The sequence below is a fragment of the Tachyglossus aculeatus genome, chromosome 16 (genome assembly GCF_015852505.1).
Source record: "Tachyglossus aculeatus isolate mTacAcu1 chromosome 16, mTacAcu1.pri, whole genome shotgun sequence".
In the NCBI taxonomy this organism is placed as follows: Eukaryota; Metazoa; Chordata; class Mammalia; order Monotremata; family Tachyglossidae; genus Tachyglossus; species Tachyglossus aculeatus.
Genome location: NC_052081.1, coordinates 1,259,084 through 1,282,906, shown reverse-complemented (window position 1 = coordinate 1,282,906; position 23,823 = coordinate 1,259,084). Strand labels below are relative to the sequence as shown.

The window sequence follows — 23,823 nt, the reverse complement described above, 5'->3', positions numbered from 1 at the left end:
AGATAATGCCCAGCGCCCGGCATGGTGGAGTCCCTAGAGCCACGGCAGCTCTGGATCTGAATGGGGATGGCGGTGGGAGGCCCAGGGGGGAGGCTGAAGGGCCCTCCCCCGACCTAAAAGGGTGCCAGGGGGGTCTCTGGGAGCAGGGACCGCGGGCAGGGGTCCGCTCTTACTAGTGCTGTGTCCCGCCAGCTTTAGCTCCAGTTCCTGCACCTGCTTGACCAGCAGGGAGACGTGCCGCAGCATGTCCTTGTTCTGCAGCAGGAGCTGGTGCACGCGGGCCTGCGCTTCCAGCCGCCCGGCGGCCTCGGCCGCCAGCTGGTCCTTCAGCAAGTGTACCTGGGGGGCAGAGAGACAGGGAGGAGACTGTGAGGACCCGCTGGGACCCCGCCTGGAGCCCCCTCAGCACCATCGAGCTGAGGGGGGTAGCAGAACTCTCCCCAGGGAAGGCAGACAGGAAGCAGAGGGTGTGAGCATCTATATATCTCATATATATATGAGCATCTTAGAACAGTGCTTGGCGTATCGTAAGCACTTACCAAATACCATCATCATTATTATTATTATTATGGACAGCATCCCGCCACCAGTGGGCACTCAGTACACTGCCTCCCCCCAGCAGGTGCTCAGTACAGCACCTACTCTCAGCGGGCACTCTGTTCAGCGCTGCTGTGAACGCTCGGGAGCATGAGACTGTGAGCCCACTGTTGGGTAAGGACTGTCTCTATACGTTGCCAACTTGTACTTCCCAAGCGCTTAGTACGGTGCTCTGCACACAGTAAGTGCTCAATAAATACGATTGAATGAATGAATGAATGAATGATCGTTTTCTCTGCTGCTCTGGCTGCCGTTTTGCCACCTCGTTTCTCGGTGGTGGGCGGCGGCTTCAACACCTTCTCTGCAGCCTCTTGCACGAAGAAGCCTCAAAACTGCTCCTGGGCAGTAGGCGTTTCCACGCTCGTGAAACACATCTAGGGGAAGAGGCTCGCCGGGGAATCTATTTCTACTCGGGGCCAAACTGGCCACCCACGCGAAAGGCTCGCCAAGCTGGATGCTCACGCGGCCCCCGGAGCCACTGAGCTGGGTCAGCTGGCGGCCCGGAGCCTCCCTGCCCCGGCCCAGGACGATACACTGGTGCTCCCAGTGCGTTCCTCTCTATATCTGGGTGCTGGTTTGGCAGCGGCCCTTCCGTCCCTGGGTGAAGGAACCTTCAGGATCCAACCCCGCGGCAGTAGGCCCCACATTTCTCCTACTCTGCGGCGTTGGGAGACAGCGGGCAGAGATGGGGGACCAGGATGGCTTCTCATCCCTTCCCGGCAGCACCTCTGCCCACCGAGCCCCGGCTGGCGGCCTCCGGAGAGGTGTGGGAGGAGGAAGAGGAAGAGACGAGGAGACGGAGCAGGACCTGGGCCACGGCCACTTGGGTCTGCTGCTGCTGTTGCTGGAGGAGCTCCTGGAGCAGCTGCAGCTGGTGGTGGTTGGAAAGCGGGGTCCCCGGGCAGGGCAGCTGCGAGGATGAGGGCAGCAGGATCTTGGGTGAAGCCGACAGGATGCTCTCCTGATGGGTCAGTGAGGCCTGAGGGAGGAGAAGGGGGAAATCAATCGATCGGTCGATCTAGCGGTGGTATTTCTTGAGAGCTTACTGTGTGCAAAGCACTGTACTAAGTGCTTGGGACAGTATGCCACAATGGAGTTGGTAGACACATTCCCTGTCCACAAGGTTGCAGTGTAGGATGGAAATTACGGATATGTACGTAAGTGCTTTGGAGCTGAGGGTGGGGTGAACATAAAATGTTTGAAGAGTACAGATCTAACTATTAGGAGATGCAGAAGGGAGAGGGAGTAGGGGAAATGAGGGCTTAGTAGGGGAAGGCCCGTTGGAGAGATGTGATTGCAGTAAAGCTTTGAAGGTGGGGTGGGGAGTGGTCTGTCAGATACTTAAGGGGAGGGAGCTTCAGACCAGAGGGAGACATGGGGGAGGAGATGCAGTTCAGAGAACCCATGTGAAGAATCAGGGCCCCTCGAGAAAGTGGAAGGGCACGGCTGGCCGGGCACTGGCACCTAGGGTTGCCCAAAGGCCAATGGGACCTTGCCAGGGCCCTCCAGCCCCCATGGGCGAGGGTGAGAGCGAGGGTGAGGAGGGGCTGAGCAATGGCACAGACAGTGAAGACACAGGTAGGGGAACTAGCAGCTGAGGTCTGCAGGTCCCGGGGTGGGGAAGGGGGCGCGCCTACCTGGGAGTCCGGAAGAGAGTCCCCGTCCCTCTGCACGGCATCGAGGTCTGTCACCCCACGGCTGAATTCCAGGGAGCCCACTCCCGGAAGCGGGTTCTCCTCGGCGTCGATGTCGGTCTCCTCGGCGGAGGCGGCCACGACTCTTTCAGCACTGGCCAGCTGGCGGGCTGGACCCGGGGTGGGGAGAATGGGGCAAGGGATTGAGTGAGATGGGGGGTGCTTGGGGTAGCGAGGGTGGTGATGCCACAAACACGCCCCCTCGAACCCCTGTCCCCGGAGGAAGGGGCTCCGGAGAAACGAGGCTGGCCAGAAGTAGATGCTGCCTCAGTGGGGGGGTTCCCAGAAATGGCAAGGCCGGAGCCCCCAGGAGCAGAGCCACCTGGCCGCCGTGAGCTCCAGGGTCCTTTCTGCCTGGGGCAGGCACCCTGACAGGGGCACTGGTCCACGCTACCGTGACCAGCCCGAGCTGCGGCACCGAGCCCTACGAAGGGGTAGCTGGCTCCGGGTGGCCCAGCCTCTTTCCTCTTTCACTCTTCTGTACCCTGCACCCTCTTCCTCCAGCTCCCCCAGAGTTCTGGAAACCTGCCATGGGACATTTCCTGATGTCTGCCCCCTCATCTCCGGGCCTCTGTTCCCCTCGCCTGGAGGCTCTCTCTCTGCCCCCAATCTGCGCCTGCAGCCTCTCCCTATAATTTCCTGTCCACTTGTGTCTCCCTCCCCTTCCCTGCAGTAGGCCGCCTCCTTATCCCGGGTCTCCATGACTCCCCACAGCCCCAGCCAGATGTGCTGCCCACCCTCCCACGGCTTCCCGACAGGCAGGCGAAACAATGGGTTCTGATTAGCTGTCTCAGAGATTGGCTGTGGCTGCTCAGACCTTCATTTGGGACCAACTGCAAGGGAGCGGAAAGGGGTCGACTGCAGACCTCCGTGGGCGGCTGGCCACGCAAGCAGGGGCACCGACCTCATGGGTGGTGGGGGGCCGCCCCTCGTTCTAGTTTGCCCCGTCCCGTGTGGCTTTGGAGGGCCTTGGGGAGATGGAATGCCACCGACAGGGCCGGGCCTCAGAGGGTCAGGACCCACTCCAACCCGCGTTGGGGGAGGAATTTCAGCTCTTGATCTGGCCATCTTGGGCAGGGAGGGGATGCCCACTGTCGGGCTGGTCCCAGACCTAGGGTAGAAACTCATCCTCCAAAGGAGGTCTCCAAAGTCATCTGCTTGGATTAATCACCCACTGCTGACAGAGGCTTCTCCAACTCTCTGCATACAAACAAGCCCCAGGCCGGGTGACGGTTTAGGAAACACCTGTGCCTGGAGAGTCCCTCCAGGGCCTCAGGACAGAAGCAGGGCCCCCCCACTACTTGGGGGGGCAGAGGGAGGAGAGGCAGACCCCATGGCGGTGTGAGTGTGGCGGCAAGGATGGGGTTTTGAGGACACGAGTCTGCTGCCGCACCCTGGCGTGGCGGGTTGCTCTCCCATCCTGTGTTCCCAGTGCAGCACCTCAGGGCACCTGGGGCTGGGTGGTGAGGGTCCTGGCTCCCTGGGGTCTCTGCCCCCCACCCAGCTCTTGGTGGCAGGTGGGGGCAGGGGGGCAGCGACAGGAGCGGCAGCCTACCCGTGCCCGCCGAGCTGTCACTGTTCTCGGGTTCGGTGTCCTCCTGGCCATCCGCGCTCTGCTGGGTGTGCTGCAGGCTCAGCTTGTGGCAGACTTCGAAGGCCTGGCCCACCGTCCGGACAATCCGCATGGCTTGGCTCTGTCGGGGAGGGAAGCGGGGGAGTGGGGATAAAGGGTGGGAGAACCAGTTAACCCAGGTCAAGTGGCAGCAATACACAAAGTGCACAAAGGAGACACCAAGGGAAGGAAGGATCCACACGTGGACAACCCAGATCCACACACACACCCTACATACATACATAACGGCGTGATGTTTGTGACGTTGTCAGGAAAACGTCCCAGTCAGACAGTCAGAGGTGCCTGCTGCCAGGGTGGAGGTGAATGTAAGGGGAAGGGCCTGAGAAGGAAGGGAAACACCCTTGGAGAATCGAAGAGGGGGTGTGTGTGTGTGACATAAAGGGAAACCTGGTTTGCTGAGCTACTTTTGAAATGTGTTCTTATGTTCACCAAGGGAACAGCTCAAATGTGTATGCATTTGTACATATTTATTACTCTTATTTTATTGATGTGCATGTAGCTATAATTCTATTCATTCTGATGGTATTGACACCTGTCTACTTGTTTTGTTCTGTTGTCTGTCTCCCCCATCTAGACTGTAAGCCCATTGTTGGGTAGGAACCGTCTCTATATGTTGCTGATTTGTACTTCCCAAGCATTTAGTACAGTGCTCCACACACAGTAAGCGCTCAATAAATACAATTGAATGAATATGCACACACACACACACACACACACACAAACACACACAGAGATAAAGGAAGAGCAGAGACCTTCCAAACGCTTTCAGTCACTCCGAGCCCCAAACCTTAATAGTTCTTTGAGTGGACTGGTGTGAAGAGCTGGCTCTCTTCCTCCCTTCAAAGCCCTACTGAGAGCTCACCTCCTCCAGGAGGCCTTCCCACACTGAGCCCCCTTTTTCCTCTCCTCCTCCCCATCCCCCCAACCCTACCTCCTTCCCCTCCCCACAGCACCTGTCTGTATCTTTGTACAAATCTATTACTCTATTTATTTTACTTGTACATATTTACTATTCTATTTATTTTGTCAATGATGTGCTTCTAGCTTTACTTCTATTTATTCTAATGACTTGACACCTGACCACATGTTTTGTTTTGTTGTCTGTCTCCCCCTTCTAGACTGTGAGCCCGCTGTTGGGTAGGGACCGTCTCTATACGTTGCCAACTTGTACTTCCCAAGCGCTTAGTCCAGCGCTCTGCACACCGTAAGCGCTCAATAAATACGGTTGAATGAACGAATGAAAGAGACTGGATTGGATCCCAGCCCCGGCCACACGCCAACCTGAGGGAACCTCCCTGAAGCAGCCCTCGATCCTCCCAACCTCAGTCTTCTGGTGGCAGGGAGCCGTCCCAGACCCGCTGATGGATAAGAGGTGGCTTTCACTGTGGTGACAGTGACTGTGGTGGCAGTGATGATGGCGGTGGCAGTGGCAGCACGAGGGTGCTTCAGATGGTGACGGTGGCGGTACTGTTGGCAAGCATGAGGGTGGTGAGGGGGACAATGATGATGGAAATGTTGATGGTGGTGGTGGTGGCAGGGGTGACACGCAGGAGGGGGACGGAGAGGGTGATGGTGGTGGTGGTGGTAATGGGGGCAAGGATGAGGGTGGTTGAGATGGTGACGGTGGTGATGGTAGACTTGGTGATGATAGGCAGTGGTGACTGTGGTGGTTGGGGGTGGTGCTGATCGTGGCAAGGAATCTCTGCCTTCCTCTTCTGGGAGTGGGGAAAGGGTTGGGCAGGACACGGCCAACATATTCTGACTCATCTGGCCAGGAAAGCACCCTCTGTCCTCTACACCTCACTTCCGGTGTGACAGGTAAGAGCAGGATTTGGCCTCTCCACTGTACAGACGGAGTCACTGAGTCACAGAGGAGGTTCCTTAGGCTCAGTAGCAGAACTTGCACTAAAGCTCCAATCTCCGGGCACCCTGGGTCCAGGGCCCAATCCACTGAGTGAATGCCTTTAATAATAATAATAATGACGTCATTTATTAAGCGCTTACTATGTGCAAAGCACTCTTCTAAGCGCTGGGGAGTTTACAAGGTGATCAGGTTGTCCCACGTGGGGCTCACAGTCTTAATCTCCATTTTCCGGACGCGGTAACTGAAGCACAGAGAAGTTAAGTGACTTGCCCAAAGTCACACAGCTGACAAGTGGCGGAGCTGGGATTTGAACCAATGACCTCTGACGCCAAAGCCCGTGCTCTTTCCACTGAGCCACGCTGCTTTACCCTCCGGGGCCTCAGTTTCCCAAGCAGCAAATGGGGTGATCAAAACTGCTCTGTCCCTGGCTCCCACTGCTCCATCCCTGGGGCAAGTGTCTGGGATCCCGGTACACTACCAAGCCTGGACCTCGATGGTCCAGGGGACGAGCAGGATGATGCGATGGACACCACAGTTCACGTGTGTGCTTGTATGTGCGCATGTGCATGCGGGCAAGCACACTTGCTCAGTCTGCTTCCTTCACTTTTCCCTGAACTAGCCCCGCCAAAATCCCGTCCCCTCAAGGCCTCCGAGCACCCGGACCTTCATGGCCTCCCCCAGCCCTCCCCAGACAGTCAGAGCTCGGAGGGACTGGCGACCGCTTACCTTCTTCTTGGACTTGAAGACGTTACACCTGAACACGTTGCTGGAGCCATCCCTGGCGATGTAGCTGAAGATCTTCAGGTCTTGGGAATCATGGGAGACGTAGAAGATCCTTTGGGAACACAGTGAGACAGAGAGGAAGAGACCTGCGGGAGGGATTCCTATCTGACACTGAGACACCCGGAACACCAAATCCAGAGATAGGGCCCATTCTGCCCTGGCATTCCTCCCCTCACCACGTGCCCTCTTTCCCATGAAGGGAGAACCAGGGCAGCTCTGCTGTGCCATCTTGCCCCCAGGGGCTGCAGGGGAAGGAATAGGGCCGTGGAGGGATGGGCTAAGCGGGAGTCTAACTGCTGGATGTCCCTGGGGAGGCCGTTTTGGGCCCCCGGGGCCCCCAGCCTCGCCCGGCAGGTACGTACCTGTAGATTGGGTCCTGCATCACGAGCATCTTGCTCTCATCCCACGTCCACTCCTTTTTCTGCAACAACAGAAGCTGTAAATGAGTAAGTCTGGCGTCATGTCCGGAGGTGGCAGCCCATCCCAGTGTCCAGAGGGGGCTGGTTCACCCTTCTGCCCTACTCAGACGGACAGGAGGCTTGAGGAGGAGGGAGCAGGGAGCACGGCCGGCTACGGTTTGTGCAAATCGTTCCCCCACGGGAAAGGCAGCAGGGGCCTAGCCCCCAAGGCCCTGGACTCCAAACGCCCAAACCCTCAGACTCCCCCAACCTCCCAGCTCTGTCCTGGGTCCCCCGCAGCTTCAGCTCTTTGCCGCAGGGCTAACAGATTCGCAATGTATCTCTACTGAACTGTGGTTGGCGGGGAGGGCAATCCAAGGACCTGTCTGCCAGGGACCGAGAGGAAGAACCCTAGATCAGGAGAAGCTGCAAACGCTTGCTGGGGCAGAACCGGCTGCACGGGAAAATGGATTTGGTTCCGGTGTCATTCCTGATTCTACAGCCTGGCGATCGCCTCTTCCCCCGCCCCCGCTCCTGGTTCCCGTGTCATTACTGATTCCTCAGGCTCCTTCCCCTTCCATCCCCAGCAGAATCAGTTCCAGCTGTCTCCCAGTATCCTCACTTCCCTCTGAGGATGGGTGTTCTGGGCTCTTTGGCCTCTTGGAAGCCAGCCTGAGCCCCCTGAGGTGGGAGGAGAGCCCACCCACAGGAGCTGAGCCGCTTGCTCCAGGCTGGGGATGGGATTTCACAGAGAAACGGAGGCCCCCACTGACCCCATCCAGAGCCACCTCCGAGAGGCTAGCAGGATAGGAGCTTATCAGTCAGTCAGTTAGTCAATCGTATTTATTGAGCACTTACTGTGTGCAGAGCACTGTACTAAGTGCTTGGGAGAGGATAATAGTACAATATAACCCATTCCCTGCCCACAATGAGCTTACAGTCTAGAGGGGGAGACTGACATTAATAGAAATAAATATTACATAATTACATATCTGGGACCTCAAGGGGAGGCACTGCCCTGCAAGGTGGCAGAGTTTGTCCCGCTGAGCCGTCCTTGTCTGGTGGGCAGAGCCCTCTGGGTGGCTGAAACGAGCGAGGAGAGGTGGAATTGAACACCAGAGTCTAAGGGGACAGATGACTAGAGGGCAGAGGCTGCCCTAGCCGGCTACCTGGGGCAGAGCCAACTCAAACTCCGCCAAAGCTGCCGCTGGAACCAATAGGAGTGGAGGGTGGGGTCTGTGAGGGGTGAGAAGCAGCGTGATTTAATGGAAAAAGCCCGGGCTTGGGAGCCAGAGGTCGTGGGTTCTAATGCTGGCTCCGCCACATGTCAGCTGTGTGACTTTGGGCAAGTCACTTAACTTCTCTGTGCCTCAGTTACCTCATCATCTGTAAAATGGGGATTAAGACTGTGAGTCCCACGTGGGACAACCTGATTACCATGTATTAATTCAACCATATTTATTGAGCGCTTCTGTGCAGTATCTACCCCAGCGCTCAGAACAGTGCTCGGCACATAGTAAGCACTTAACAAATGCCATCATTATTATCCCTAGCCCACCAGGACACAGCGAGCACATCTGTGCTGCCCTTAGAGGTCAGGGCTCTGACTATGCACAGTTCTCCTACTAACTGCTCCAGCAATTGTATTTGCTGAGCACCTGCTGGATTCAGAGTACTATATTGAGCACTTGCGTGAGTCCAATAGAGTTATTAGACACAGTCCTTTGCCCTTCAGGAGCTTACAGTCCACTTTGTGTGGCGCCTCGTACCAAGCACTTGGGAACGTACAATAGAGTAGACAATATCCCTGTCCTGGAGGGGCTTACAATCTGTGTGACTTTGGGCAAGTCACTTCACTTCTCTGTGCCTCAGTTCCCCCATCTGTAAAATGGGGATGAAGACTGTGAGCCCCACGTGGGACAACCTGATCACCTTGTATCTACCCCAGAGCTTAGAACAGTGCTTTGCACATAATAAGCGCTTAACAAATACCAACATTATTATTATTATTATTATTATTATCTAGTGGGGGAGACGGGCACTGAAACAAGCTCCCCATTGTCTTTTCGCCCTCCTCTCACAAGCCCTCTCCTCTGCAACTCTGTTCTCAAACAAAGGTCCTTCTGATCCACGGGGCCCAAAAGCAGCAAGGCCACAGCAAGAGCCTGGGTGGCTAGAGGGAATGTGGGCTTCTCCCTCTTTAGAGAGGGATGAGAGGGCCAGGGAAACCACTCCCAGAGGAACCCTGCCGCTGGGACAATCCACCCTCCATGGACAGCCTTAACACTGGACCGCTCAGGTCGATTGAGAAGCGTTCGGATTGAGAAATGTAGCAGAAGTTTAGCCCATCACCTTCCCGTCCTCCTCCAAATGTCTGTTTGAGATCACTTACCTTCTTTTTCTTCTTCAGAATCACCTTCACGCCATCCACTGACACCATAATGCTCACTTTCTTCTTCTTGATGTTCTTGGCTTTGAATTCATACTGCAGAGAGGAGAGAAACAAGGCCTGTGAGCTCCACGGCTACTTGGCCCCGAAGGTTGTCCAGGGAGCAGATCGACCCCTGGCCCTCACCCCGAAGTGACACGATACTGAGCTCTACAGAACCTGCCACAGCCAGAGGGAAGCAGGAGCGGGGTGGGGTTCTCGGCTTTCAGCCTCGCCACTGTACGAGCAATGGAGGAGGAGGAGGAGAAGGAGGAGGAAGAGGAGGAAGAGAAGGAGGAGAGCCCGATCCCTCCTCACCAGGAGTCCTGGTCCAGCAGGGGAGACGGGCCGCATGATTGACAGACACGAGGGCCACCTGGGTTCTCACCCTGCATCCCTCTGCCCTCCATCAGGAGTCAGAGGGCAGTGCAAATTGGGTGCAGTCTGGTCAGTGGGGTAGGGCAGGATACCCAGTCTGGGCAGCTGGCAGGGCATCCGTGTGCCCAGCTTCTTCCTAAAGAAGCCAGGCTGTGGAAGTCTTTCCTGGCTGGTGGGTCCCACCCAATCCCGGCACCTACCAGCCCCCAAAGCAGGAGGTGAGATGTGGGGGCCATAACAAAACACCATCCCCCCCTGCCCATGGGGGCCACTGGGGCAGAGACTCCTGGGGGACAGGCTCCATGACAGGTACCCATGGGGGGTAGGGGGTGCCCAGCCTTGTCCGAGCCAGCTCGCCATTCCAGAGAAGAGGTACTCCCCTCCACACAGCTGTCAGAGTCAGTGCCCACCACCCCCACCATCATTTTCTAAGTGGCTCCTTCCGGGCAGGGGGAGGGTGTCTGGAGTGGGTGCCAGTGAACAGGAGGCAGCCGGCATGAGGCATGTGCTGCCAGACTGAAGGCACACAGGGTTCTACGTGCCAGCCCCATCGGCCGGCTGGCACTGGAGAGAGCCTGCTTTTGAGCTGGACCCCTGGACCCCTTGGGAGGAAAAGCGGCCAGGGCTGTGTATAGAAGAGGCCAGGTGTGTGGATGTGGGTGCAGGCATGGGTTGCCAGGAGTCTCAGCTGGATCGCTCAAGGGAACCAAGCTCTGGGCCCGCCACCCACTGAAGCCGGCCTCTAGGCCTGGCCCTGAAGGGAAAACTCACCAAGCTTTCCCTGGATTCCCCCTTTCTGCAACCCCCTCCTCACTGAGGGGCTAGGGGGTAGGTAAATAAATGACAAATATGTACATAAGTGCTGCGGGCCTGAGGGAGGGGTGAAAATCCAAGTACAAGGGTGACACCAAAGGGAGTGGGAGAAGAAGAAACGAGGGTTTAGTCTAGGCTTAATGGAAAGAGCACAGGCTTGGGAGTCACAGGACGTGGGTTCTAATCCCAGTTCGCCACTTGTCTGCTGGGTGACCTTGGGTAAGCCACTTCACTTCTCCATGCCTCAGTTACCTCATCTGTAAGATGGGGATGAAGACTGTGAGCCCCATGTGGGACAACCTGATTACCTTGTATCTACCCCAGTGCTTAGAACAGTGCTTGGCACATAGTAAGCTCTTAACAAATACCAACATTGTTATTGTTCTTGTTATTGACTCTAGTAGCCCACTGCAGCCTGCTCTGCTCTATTTATATGTTCTGTTTGGGCCATTTGGCTAGGGTCCACTAGAGTCAGACAGGGACCATGGGGAGACCCTTTATTTCATTGCCGTCACATTACATTGTGGAGAAAATCAAGACAAAGAAGAGTTCTTGGAAGTCCAAACCTATTTGCATTGCTCAGCCAAATCCTGAGGTACCAACGGCCTTGGAGACATTCAAACGATCTCGTGTTTTCCAGGCCTGGCCTGAAAAAACTGACTCTCCCCCAGTGAGATGTATAATGGAAGAGAAGTGGTGATCGATGTGTCATAAGACGAACAAGAAAATGTTCCACGTTGCCCGGGTCATTATGGGAATCTGTGGAATCTTGGGGTGGGGAGGAGTGGGGAGGGGAGGGTCAGGACAGGAGCGTGGGGAGGGAACAGAGCTTGGGTCGAGTGCCGGGGAGGGAGGCTGCCGTCACCTCCGGAGAGAAAGAGGTCACAGAGCCCATTCAGGGTAGCGCTGCCATCACTGTTTCCATAGTAACCCCATCCCAGTCCTTCCTGGGGGGCGAGAAACCAGAGGGATGCTTGAGCTGAGCAAGCTCGATAGGCCCCAGCTGCTTGGAGCCTTTGAAAGATTTCGGGGAGGACCAGGTTTACCTCGAAAGACGGGCTGCCCTCAGGGCAAATGGAGTCAGCCTGTCTCTCCCCTCCTGGCTGGGCTCAGAGCAGTGCACCAGCCCCTCCCGGCAGGTCCGGAGGAACACCAAAAAGCCCACAGAAAATCCCAGCGATCCCACCAGGGCAGACTTGCTTCCAAACTTTTTGTGTCAACTTTGACCCTCTCAGCTGTAAGCTCTCTGTGGGCAGGGAACATATCCTCCAACTCTGTTAGACGTCTCTCCTAAGCTCTGCTCACACCAAGTGCTCAGTAAACACCACTGATAGACTGATTAACTCCTGGTCCTGCCTTTGGGCAGGTGGGAGAAGATGACCCAGTCTCGCCTGGAATCAGGAGACCCGAGAGCAGCAATCAGCTGACCAGATTTCGGTGGGCCTCGGGGTGGGCTCCCGTCCAGGGGATAATGCATCACTCCCACCAAGGTCCTGGCTGAGCCAACCAGCCAAACGCACAAGGTCGGGAGAACCTTGGACTCAGGCTTCCTCTCCGGAGGATAACCGGGCTCTTCTGGCAGGATGGTGAGGAACCTGGGGGGCAGAAGGCAGGCGGGGAGCGGAGAGATGGGGGAAGTAAGACCAGGGTGGAGAGGACTGAGGGAGAGAGGAGATGAGGACCGGGGCGGGGAGGGTTGAGCATTGTGGGAGCCCAAGGACGCTTATTTCGAGCAGCCGATCAAAAGGAAATCAAAGGAAATGTGCTGGTGTGCTCCTCACTCTGGCTCTGGCAGGAATGGGAATTAATTAATTATGCTTCTTGTTAAGTGCTTATTATGTGCCAAGTACTGTTCTACTAAGCGCTGAAATACATACAAGTTTGGACCCAGTCCCTTGTCCCGCTTGCATTCATTCAGTCATATTTATTGAGCGCTTGCTGTGTGCAGAGCACTGTAATAATAATAATAATGGTATTTGTTAAGCACTTATTATGTGCCAAGCACCGTTCTAAGCATACTAAGTCCCCATTTTCCAGATGAGGTAACTGAGGCCCAGAGAAATAATAATAATAATGGTATTTGTTAAACGATTACTACGTGCAAAGCACTGTTCTAAGCGCTAGGGAGGTCACAAGGTGATCAGGTTGTCTCATGGGGGGCTCACAGTTTTAATCCCCATTTTCCAGATGAGGTAACTGAGGCCCAGAGAAGTTAAGTGACTTGCCCAAAGTCACCCACCTGACAATTTGGCAGAGCCGGCATTTGAACCCATGACCTCTGACTCCAAAGCCCGTGCTCTTTCCACTGAGCCACGCTGCTTCTCAAAGCGACTTGCCCAAGATCACCCAGCAGACAAGTGGCAGAGCCGTGATTAGAACCCAGGTCCTTGTGACTCCCGGGTCTGTGCTCTATCCACTAGGCACGCTGCTTCTCACGGGTTCACAGAGGCCAGGGACTTTTCCAGTCCCTGGGGTGTCCAGGGGTGATATCCCTCATCCCCAGCCCCTTTCCCAGCTCCGTCCTGTCAGCAGCACCCGCGGTGGGTCAACGCCACTCTCGGGATCTGTGTCGGGGGAGGGCTCACGGCCACTGCTCTCAGTGGCCACCCAACCGGAGGAATCAGTTGACGTCTCCCGGACCCTGAGGCTCTGCTCCAAACTCCCGGGCAACCTCCAACCATCCTGCTGGCCGGGCTGCGGATCAGATCAGATCGGATTGGATCGGGTTGCCAAGGGGATTAACTGGCTTGAAGGTGCCTGGCACACTGCACATGGAGGCCAAGAAAATTCTCTCCTGAACTCAGTCTTCCGAGGCCAGAGCACTAAGCCTCTGTTCTGGCGCCACCGATCTCTTTAATAAATAACAATAATAATAATAATAGTATTTAGTAGGCATTTACTCTGTGCAAAGTACAGGCTGGGGCAGATGATACAAAATAATTGGGTGAGATGCAATCCTTATGCCACTCAGGGCTCATGGACTAAAATGGCAGAAGAGTAGGAATCTCATCCCCATTTTAAAGAGGACAATGAAGCCCAGAGAGTTAAGCAACTTGCCCAAGGTCACACAGCAAGAGCTAGGGGGCCAGCCCGCTCTCATCGCCGCCAGAGCCGGTGAGGATCAGGCTCACTGGTCCGAGCCCCGCGTTCCCTGGAACAAAGCCCAGCGGCACGGCGCTCAGCCAGTGTCGGGATGGGAGGCCTTTATTGACGTTCCCAAGGAGATGCCTGGGATGCAGTTGCCATAGAGACCATCACTGTTAACCTTTGTCCCTCCACCCAAAAAGAGAAGTGTGTGTGTGTGTGTGTGCGCGCGCGCACGCGCGCGCGGTGGAGGAGAAGGGGAGCAAGGATATTTAGGGTGGAAGAAGAAACACTGGGATATCTGCAGGTGGCTCCTTGATGCCAAAGGCGGCCCACTCCCTGCTCTGCGGCAGGGATGGGGAAGAAGTGGGGTGTGCCGGCATCTGCCAGGTTCCAGATCCCAGGGAGCTAGATGGTCCCTCCACTCTTCTCCCTGCTCCAGCCCTCGGTCCTCCCTCCCCACCAGGGACCCCCACGATGGTATCTACATCAGGGCCATGGGAAGAGAGCAGCGAAGAGCTGAGCTGAGCGGCTGTGGGCAGGACTGGTTCATAGCCTATTCTTGGAGGTGGGTCAGGAGAAGTAGAGAAACTGCTGGTCCCCAGCCTGGGGCAGGGACAGGGTACTTCTGACCAATCACACAGCCTGTGTCCCCTTTCCCCAACCCCCAAGATAACCACCCCAGCAGCGGCAGCCCCCAGGCCGAATCTGAAGTGCAGAACAAAGCCTCAAATGACGACTCTGAAATCCCCGCAGAACCCCTTCCTCTCTGCCTTCCGCCTGCCAATCATGGTACTGATTAAGTGCTTGCTCTGTGCCAGCACTGTGCTAAGTGCTGGAGTATATTTGAAGATAATCAGATCTAATAAGGTCCCAGGCCCATCTGGGGCTCATGAGCCTGACATTGGGGTCCCATTAGACCCCAGAAGAGACCCCTGGTTGCCTGCAGGCGGCCACCCAGAAGTGGGGGGCAGGGCAGCTGCCGTGGCATGACTCTTCCTGCCCACAGATGGGTCCTGGAGCCCTAAAGAAGTGGAGGATTGAGTGCACTTCCATCACTTGCCCCTGAATGTTGCCAATTTGTACTTCCCAAGTGCTTAGTACAGTGCTCTGCACAAAGTAAGCGCTCAATAAATATGATTGATGATGATGATGATGATGATGATGATGATGATGATGATGATGATGATGATGAATGGTCCAATCTGCTCAGGCCATGAAAGGAGAAGGCAGGGCAGCTAGGGGAAAGGGAGTGTGGCTTGCCGCTGGGTACCCCAAGATACTCATGGGGTAACGGACTGGCTGGCATTATGGAAACGGGATGGGGGAAGGGGGCACACAACTTCCTACGGGGAAGGGCCTGGACTTTATTATATTGCATTTTCCCAAGCGTTTAGTAAATAGTAAGTGCTCAATAAATACCACTGATTCATTAGAATGCCAACAACGCCAACAACCAGCTCGCAGTCCCACCCACCCAGTTCCTGTCTCCCCACTCACCAAAGAAGCACCTTTTTTTGTTTTTTGAAAGCATTTGTTAAGCACTTATTATGTGTCACACACTGTTCTAAGCATTGGGGTAGTTATGAGTTAATTAGGTTGGATACAGGGATAAGCATCTTGGCCAGAGCTCCTGCCCAGGTCCCTGCCATTTCACCCCTAGGAGGAGGAGGAGTGGCATTTATTGAGCACACACTGGGGGCAGTACGCTGTTCTAAATGCTTGGGAACGTATAACCTAAGGAAGAGGCATGTCCCGTACCACTAGGGAGCTCAAAGTCCCCACACACCAACCCACCCTCCTCCTCCTTTCTTTCTGGTCGTTGTCAAGTTTCCACTGCACACAGAGGACAGAGAGGCTGCACCCCTTCTCCTTACTGGCCAACTCCAAGCATATGCCACCAGGCACGGGGAGACCGGGTTATGGGAAGAGTGTGCATGACTCAGTGCGGACCATCACCACTGCTGCAAACACAGCTCCGAAATGTGTCCTGCAGGCGGTCAGAAAGACCCCTCCCCTCTTCAACCATGGTTTCCGGGCAATATCTCCTGTGTGGCAGGGGGCCAGAAAATATGGCCAACTGAATTGTCATGGGTACTGTGCACAATGGGCACAGGAGCCGCGGCATCAACTTCAACAGCGCCATTCCCCTTTCCCTCTGCCGGAGGGCAGCCCCACTGACCTGGGCTTTCAACTCAGTTCTGCCACCGGCCAGTTGTGTGGCCTTGGGATTAGCCTCTTGGATGCTGTTTCCTCCTCCTCCGGGAGGCCCTGGCACTGGGGGAGGGAGGAAGGGAGTCATTTCAAGGCCCTGCGCCTGGATGGCATCCCAGGCAGACCCCAGAGTGAGAGGTGGACACACGTGTCCTTCCTTCAGTGAGCCCTCTGTCACAATGATCTGGAGGCCGAGGCTCCACGAAAACAGTTTCAGACACAACCCTCTACTCGGACAGGGGGGAAAGTCAGGGGCACAGGAGGCTTTCGGGAGCCACCTGGAATGGGGGTAAGCATTGTCACTTTGCCAGGGGCCGGCTGGGAAGTGACTGCCCTCGGGACCACCTCCATGCTTGTGGAAATGGCAGAGAGAAGACGGCGGAATTTAGTCAGCATCCTGCGTCTGCACTCAGCAGACTTTCCTTGCTGCTAAACCTGCCAAAACAGGCAGACGGAGAGAGAACAATAGGCTGGAAAGGGAAATGAGAAGCGGGAGGTGGGGGGGGGGGGGGGGGTTGAGAGAGGAGGAGGAGGAAGAGAGGAGCAGCAGAAACCCTGGCAGGAGGAAGATGCAAGCCGGAGAGAAATAAAGGCCAGAGTTGTTTTTGCTTGTTGCCATGGTGATGTGTCCAAGGACAAATCACTCCTTCCCCTTCCCCTTCTCCCACACCGGCCCGGGACTCTGGATAGGAGAGGACAGCAGAGTCCCACCAGCCCTGCCCCTGCTCCGGCCTGATACTCCAAACTTACGGACTCCGGGGACCCCAGGGGGAGGCGCCTGACAACTTCCAACCCCACCGGCCCCAAGGGAGCCCAAGTGATGAGAGATGGTCCTCGGTGCCCGAGGTCCGCCCACCTCCTCGCCCGACTCAGACGTGTCAATGGGGAGCTGAGGTCAGCAAGCAGACACCCGGGCCAACTGGCCCAGCTTGACTGGGACTCGGGCCTTAGAAATATCCCTGCCTAACTCCCCCTTGCTTGGCCAGAGTTTCTCTTTCATGATTACCCATGATTCCTGCTAGCTTGAAAGCTTTGAGGACAGGGAACCTGTCCACCTACTCTCCTGTCCTCCTCCAAGCACTTAGTACAGTGCTCTGCACACAACAGGTGCTCAATACATACAATACGGATCACTGATGCCCTCGGGGTGCTGACATTCCCCTGAGGCTCTGGTGGGGTGGGGGAATGCTTGGAGGGGCTTGGCCGATGGGGATGCCAGTCAGAAGAGAGATGGCCACTGGTTTGGGATGTCCTAGGGTGGCCTTTCTCTACCCCGCGCTGCTCCAAGAGGAAGAATGGAGTGGGCTAGGTGAGTGTGTGTGTCCGGCAGTGGCAGGGACTGGCCCTGGCCAGACCAGGCCCGAGGCTGCCAGGCACCAAGCTGAGTGCAGCACCCAGGGATCAAAGATTGGCAGGGCTGAGGGGAAGGGCAGATTGAACATACTCTGTAGGAAGAGGTAAGAACACAAGTTGGCTTCACTGCTTTTTGATCCTCAGGGACTGGGCCGGTGATGCTCAGCTTGGAGGTGGTTGGACTATGCAGCCCGCAGAAAGCGGACCAGGGTTTTTGATCTACCCTGGTTGGGGGAGCTTTGAGGAGTATGGGTCTCAGCTTTCTCAGAGGAGGGAGAGGGAGCTGCCCAAGGCTCTCACCGCCCCCGGGCCTACAAGCTACTGCCTGAAAAGAATCAGAGACTTGCAGGCCTCAGCTGCTCCCCGTGACACCACCTCTCCTGCCTGGATGCCAGGTGGGTACACGGAGGACTTGGGGAGGCCCGGACAGCTGCCCCAGCCAAAATCTCCTCTCTGCGAAAGGCTCCCTGGAAGCCCTGGCCGTTCAGCTGGCCGCCCCGCTAGCCACTGCGCATGGCCAAGGAACCCGGCAAAGACACCTGGGTGTCGGTGACCAGGTCCACACCAGGATGCAGCCTAGGAGGGAAACTCATTCAAACCCAGGGGAAAACTGAGAATCCAATCTCCACCAAAGAGCCCAGATCCGCGTGGCAGAGAGGTCAGCGGGAAGAGGCCAACGGGGCAGACAGCCTTGAAACGGGGAGCTGAATGAGAAAAATATGCCTACACCATTTTCTGCACTGAGAGAGTCCCCTAAGCACAAGCGTCCTGGGCCAAGAAGGGCTTGGGCTGAGGCTCCACCAATGTGTCTTTCCTGAGTGCTAAACCCCTCCCAGCCTCTGCTTCCTGGGGAGGAGAGAAAAATCTGTATTTGAAAAGAACAGCACCAAAAAAAGAAAAAAAAGGCACAGTGCTCAAATAAGCAGATATAAATCAGCTCTGAAAACAGCCTTTTAATTCCCAGATCCCCGCCGCGGTCGGAGTCGAATCCAGGAAGCCGTGAACGGGACCGGACGGCCTAACCTCGGCTCGCCCTGGGCGGCTCTGGCGAGGTGAGCCCACTAGCCCCCTTCTCATCGCCTCACAATCCGAGGCTTAATTAAGAGCCCCGTCACCCGTCTCTCAGAGATGACTCCCGGCCCCAGTTTGAAACCAAATCTGAAATTCAGTCCTTGGGAAGTCAGCTTCTTCACCTGGCCCTGTCCGGCCCTTCCCAGCCAGGCGCGTCTCCAAGGTGCCCACCGCCCAGCCGCCCGCACGGACACCACCGGAAGGAGCCCGGATACCTGAGGGAGCCACCAGGGGCCTCTGGTGCCAGCGGGCTGAGTGGTGCCAGTTTGCTTCAGTGCCTCTGAGGTGCCAATGTCAAATAATAACACTAATAATTCTGGTATTTGTTAGACACCTACTGTATGCCAAGCACTGTAGTAAGCACTAGGATAGATACAAGATAATCAGGTTGGACATGGTCCCTGTCCCCATTGGGCTCCCAGTCAAAGTAGGAGGGAGAACAGGTTTGGATCCCCATTTTACATATGAGGAAACCGAGGCCCAGAGAAGTGAACTGACTTGCCCACCATCACCCAGTAGGCAAGTGGTGGGGCCGGCCATGCCTCCTCCCCTGGTGATCCAGCAGGGATATTTTGGAGGGTGCAGAGCTGGGAGGAGGGGAGATTCCAGGACCTGGCCAACTCCACCAAGTCAACTCCCAACCCTGATGCCTCTGCAGGCTCCCCCCACTCCCGCGACCTTCCTTCTCCTCACTTTATCCAGAAAAACAGTGCTGGATGGGTGTTAATGGCCCTCGACCCCCAACAATCCCAGCTCCAGCTGCCCCTGCTGAAGGTGGGGGGCAGAGGAATAAAGGAGGGGGAGTTTCCAGCTTTTCCTCAGCAGGTGCCATGGAACCAACACCCCGGATCTCCTCTCTACCTTCCTCCTCTTCCCTCCAGTCACTCCCTGCGGGACGCCTTCAGCATGGATTTACCCCAGGCTTTCTAGACCTTGGATTGTCCCCTCCTTCCAGCTCTACTGAGTGCCCCTGTCCTGGACCTGAGGGAATTGGTACACTGGACCTCTATGCTCTACCCTGACCTGATCCTGCACAGCCAAGTCCCTGCAGGAACTTCAGGGAAACAAGAGAGGGAAAGGTTGAGCCCTCGGCAAGCCCGAGGGGAGCAGGGGAGAAAGGGAATCTAGTCCCAGGCAGGCCTCCCTATCTGCCAGCCCTAAAGCATGTGCAGTCCCCTCAACTCGAATCCTCAGGCCCCCAGCAGGGGAAAACCTGACCTACCAACCTGCAAGAATTACCCACCCTGTGGAGAGACAAACTACCCAGGGATAGACTCATCTCTATCTCTCTTTCTTTTTTAATGGTATTTGTTAAGCACTTACTAAGTGGCCAGGCACTGTACTAAGCACTGGAGTAGATACAAGAGAAGCAGCATGGCTCGGTGGAAAGAGCACAGGCTTTGGAGTCAGAGGTCATGGGTTCAAATACTGGCTCCGCCAATTGTCAGCTGTGTGACTTTGGGCAACCCATTTAACTTCTCTGTGCTTCAGTTACCTCATCTGTAAAATGGGGATTAAGACTGTGAGCCCCCCATGGGACAACTTGATCACCTTGTAACCTCCCCAGTGCTTAGAACAGTGTTTTGCACATAATAGGCGCTTAATAAATGCCATCATTATTACACAAGCTAATCAGGTTGGACACAGTCCCTGTCCCACGAGGGGCTCACAATCTTAATCCCCATTTTACAGATGAGGTAATTGCGGCCCAGAGATGTGAAGTGACTGGCCCAAGGCCACACAGCTGACGAGTGGCAGGGCTGGGATTAGAACCAGGTCTTTCAGATTCCCAGGGCTGTGCTCTATTCACTAGGCATGCTGCTTCTCCCTGGGTAGAAAACGATGCTCTTACTCTGCCCAGCATGGTAGACTTTGAAGACCACTGACCCCAAGCTCTCTCAGAGACAATGCTGTGGACGGTTTTTTTCTTTCCTCAGGTGCCTGAACCCTGATGCCGGTCAATACCGAACTAGAGAATTTCTTCCGGGACCCTGCTATCACTGTCCCAGCCTCTGAGTCACTCTTTATCCTACATGCATCAAGGTCCTCCACGGGTCCCCGAGCCGGCTTCCTGCTCTTGATACATTTAAAGACTCTTTAATTCAGAGCTCTGGCGCTCTTGCAAAACACTCTTTGAATACCTATTTGGTCCACCCGATTTCCTCTTCACTGATCTGACCTGCTTGCTCTTCTGGGAGCTTTCCAACCCTCAGAGGGGGACCCTCTTCTTCCGGTGACCTCTTTGTCTTTGCCAGTTATCCATACAGGGTTTCTGTTTGATCACCTGTTTTCAGTTATGTGGCACATTTTAACCCGAGCGTCTCACAGTATTTTTAAACTGTCAGCCGGGTCCTTGGGAGCTAATTTTTTCAGCTACTTCTCCCTAGCTTTTCCTTGCCAAGGTTCCCACTTTATCAGAGTTTGCTTTTCTACAAATGAATCAATGGTATTTATTGAGTGTTGCCTATGAGCAGAGCACTGTACCAAGTGCTTGGGAAAGTACGACGGAGTTGAGAGGGACATTCCCTGTCCACCCTGAGCTTACGGGCCTGCCCTCTCCAGTAAGAATAGGAAATTGAATCTTGTTAATAAAATCAGCTGCACCGCAGAGTGGCCCGGCCCCAGGGACTGTCCAGTGTTCAAAATACCCTTGGCAGACTGTAGGACTAGTCATTCCAGAAAAGTTGCTTGCCTATCCAGGAACATTTCCTCCCCGCCTCAGCCTGATGAGTGACTTGGCCAGCTGTGATTAGTGGCCCTGGTTATGCAGCCCATGAGTATGTGTGTGTGTGTGATGGAGAGCGAGGGGGCAAGGGTGAGCTTTGGGGAAGGGGCTATCGGTCCCTAAGGTTCTTGGTGCCCGGGGTGGAGCGGGCAGAGATGGCCAGGCAGCTGGTGGGGAGCCCCCTGCTTGGCTCTGAATCCCTGTGGGCCACAACTAGCCAGGGATTGTAAATAAGCAGCTGCTCCCTGCTCCTGTACCCCTCGGCTCCCCGCCACTCCAGCCCCTGCCCTAGCTCAGCTGCTGGGAGCAGGTACCCCCGCAGAAACCCCCCACAACCAGCCCCGGGCCCGTGCCAAAAGGGGATGATGTGCTGGATGGATGCTCCCCTCCGTCCCTGGGGGACTCTTCACTGGAGGGTGGCGGGGGCCAAGATCATCTGGAGGAGGAGAGCAGGAGTCTCCCCTGTGACTAGCTGTCCCTTGGGGCTATTAGCTCGTGTCTGATGCAGCACAACAGCCTTGTTTGGCCAGTGACAGTCAGCAGATGGGGTCAGGGAGAAGGCGCCCACAGCCAAGCTTCCTTGCTCTTCAGACCCCCACCTCTGCCCAAGCTTCCTCCACCCCACCACCAAGCAATAATGTCCCCCTGATCAGAGGGGTTTGGATCAATTTGCAGACTCAGCCACAAAACACTGATTTATTCACAGAGCCAGCCCTCCATCCTCTCTTCCCCCATTTATAAATTGTTTCGCTGGACTGTGAAGAAGTCATAGCTATTAACTTTTCTATTGTCCTCCCCCAAGCGTTTAGCACACGGCTCTGTACACAGTGGGTCCCCAATCAATACTGTTGTTGGATTGGTTGAAGGGCTTAGCTATCCCCTCTTGCCCCTTCCCCAGGGGAGGTGGGTACCAAAGCTGCCGTTGGCACAGATGACTAGTGTCATTGTCTGGGCCAGGCTGTTAGCTACCCGCGGAGAACGCTGGGCTCTGGCCAGGTGGGGCCCCAGGTTTTTGGCCACAAAAGGCTCTCCTGAAGGGCCCTGCCCACTCTGAGATTCCAAACTGGGCCCGTCTCCCCCTGCTCGCCCAACCCGGCCCTCCGGCTCCTCCCCAGCTCTCGGCAGTCCCCCCTCCCTTCCCGTCTCGGGCACACGGGGCTGTTTCTGTAAAAATCCTCCCAACACTGCAGGCCAGTCTCCCCCCGCCCAGCGACAACATGGCAAACAGCCCGCAGCTTGCGGCTCTTTGTTGGCTGCTAAGCTCCTGCCCGTTCCTGTCCGTGCCCCTGCCTCTCCCCCCTCATCAGCCCCAGGGGGCCATCTCTGGGGAGCACCACCCGTGACCATCCCAGAGCCGGGAGTGCTGGCTGCTCTTGGAGTGTCTGGGCTTCTTCCAGGGTACAGCATGGCCCAAGGACCCTCAATCCTGCCTCCTACATGCCAGGCCCCACTATTTGGGCCAGATTCAAGCAGGGCTGGAGGCGACAAGGGGCTTCCTACAGGGGACTCCCGCCACCTTGGGGGAAGTCCCAGCAACCTAAAGGGACATGTTTGGGAGTCCCAGCAGCCCACAGGGAGGCAAGGTTAGGCCTTCTCACCCTAGACAGAAACAGGGAACAGAGGGCAGGGGAAGAAAGAGGGCAGCCCGGCTCAGGCTAACGACCCAGTCGGTCAGTCGTATTTATGGAGCACTTCCTGCGTGCGAAGCACTGTACTGTAGTGAATGGGAAGACACATTCCCTGCCCACAGCAAGCTTACAGGTTCCTGGCCCAGCTTACCGGGCTATGCTACCGGAACCCATCCAGGTGGCCCAATGATTCTTCCGGAGAGGAGAGTCCAGAACAATGAGGAGAGCCGATGAATGCCTGGATTCCATTAGGGGTGGACTGAACCCCATTCATTCATTCATTCATTCATTCATTCATTCAATCGTATTTATTGAGCGCTTACTGTGTGCAGAGCACTGTACTAAGAATTTGCGAAGTACAAGTTGGCAACGTCTAGAGGTGGTCCCTACCCAACAACGGGCTCACAGTCTAGAAGGGGGAGACAGACAAGAAAGCAAAACACGTGGACAGGTGTCAAGTCATCAGAATAAATAGAAATAAAGCTGGATGCGCATCATTGACAAAATAAATAAAATAGTAAATATGTACAAGTAAAATAAATAGAGTAATAAATCTGTACAAACATATATACAGGTGCTGTGGGGAGGTGAAGGACGATGGAGGGATTTGATGGGGAGGCCTGCTCCAATCAGGCCTTAGTGTCCAGCGGGAGACGAGGAGGGCTGGGGGGCTTTCGCCTTTCCCAGAGCCAGCTGAAAGCTGGCCTACAGGAGGGAGAGGCCAGTGGCCAGGCCACTTGCTCCTCAGTCACTTTTTCCTCCCTGCCCCTACTTCCCTAGGTCACCTTCATGCATGCCCATGCACAAACACACTGCCCAGTGTCTGCGCAGTTACTATGGAGTGAATTCTGGCCCAGGGCCAGGGAGAGGCTGGACCCAGCTTCCACCACCACCACCACCGTCATCACACGTTCCTCTGCAGAGTGTGGGGCCCATGCCCTCCCACCTCACCTCCCCCCAACCCAGCCCGGGCTGGCAGGCTCGGCTCCGGGCCGGGCTCCCCTGGGGGCAGTTTGGGCTTGGCTGACCGGATGCTTGCACTAGGTTCAAACAGAGTCGTAAAACTTTTAGGGGGGAGATGGATCTTTGGTGGCTTCCACTGGAGAAACGCCAACGCCAACGGCACAGGGCTGTGAAGTGTGACTGTAAAGTTACAGGCC

At 55.8% G+C, this 23,823-nt stretch overlaps 1 protein-coding gene across 1 annotated transcript in view; it reads right to left on the bottom strand.

The window, feature by feature from the left end:
- The window catches only part of LOC119938442 (nitric oxide synthase 1 adaptor protein), a 47,116-nt gene that overhangs the window by 1,839 nt on the left and 21,454 nt on the right, over positions 1–23,823 (bottom strand). Inside the window, 7 exon segments of the mRNA XM_038758270.1 lie at positions 174–339; positions 1,406–1,576; positions 2,235–2,401; positions 3,847–3,985; positions 6,515–6,623; positions 6,934–6,992; positions 9,362–9,454. Coding sequence (XP_038614198.1) covers positions 174–339; positions 1,406–1,576; positions 2,235–2,401; positions 3,847–3,985; positions 6,515–6,623; positions 6,934–6,992; positions 9,362–9,454 — 904 coding nt within the window.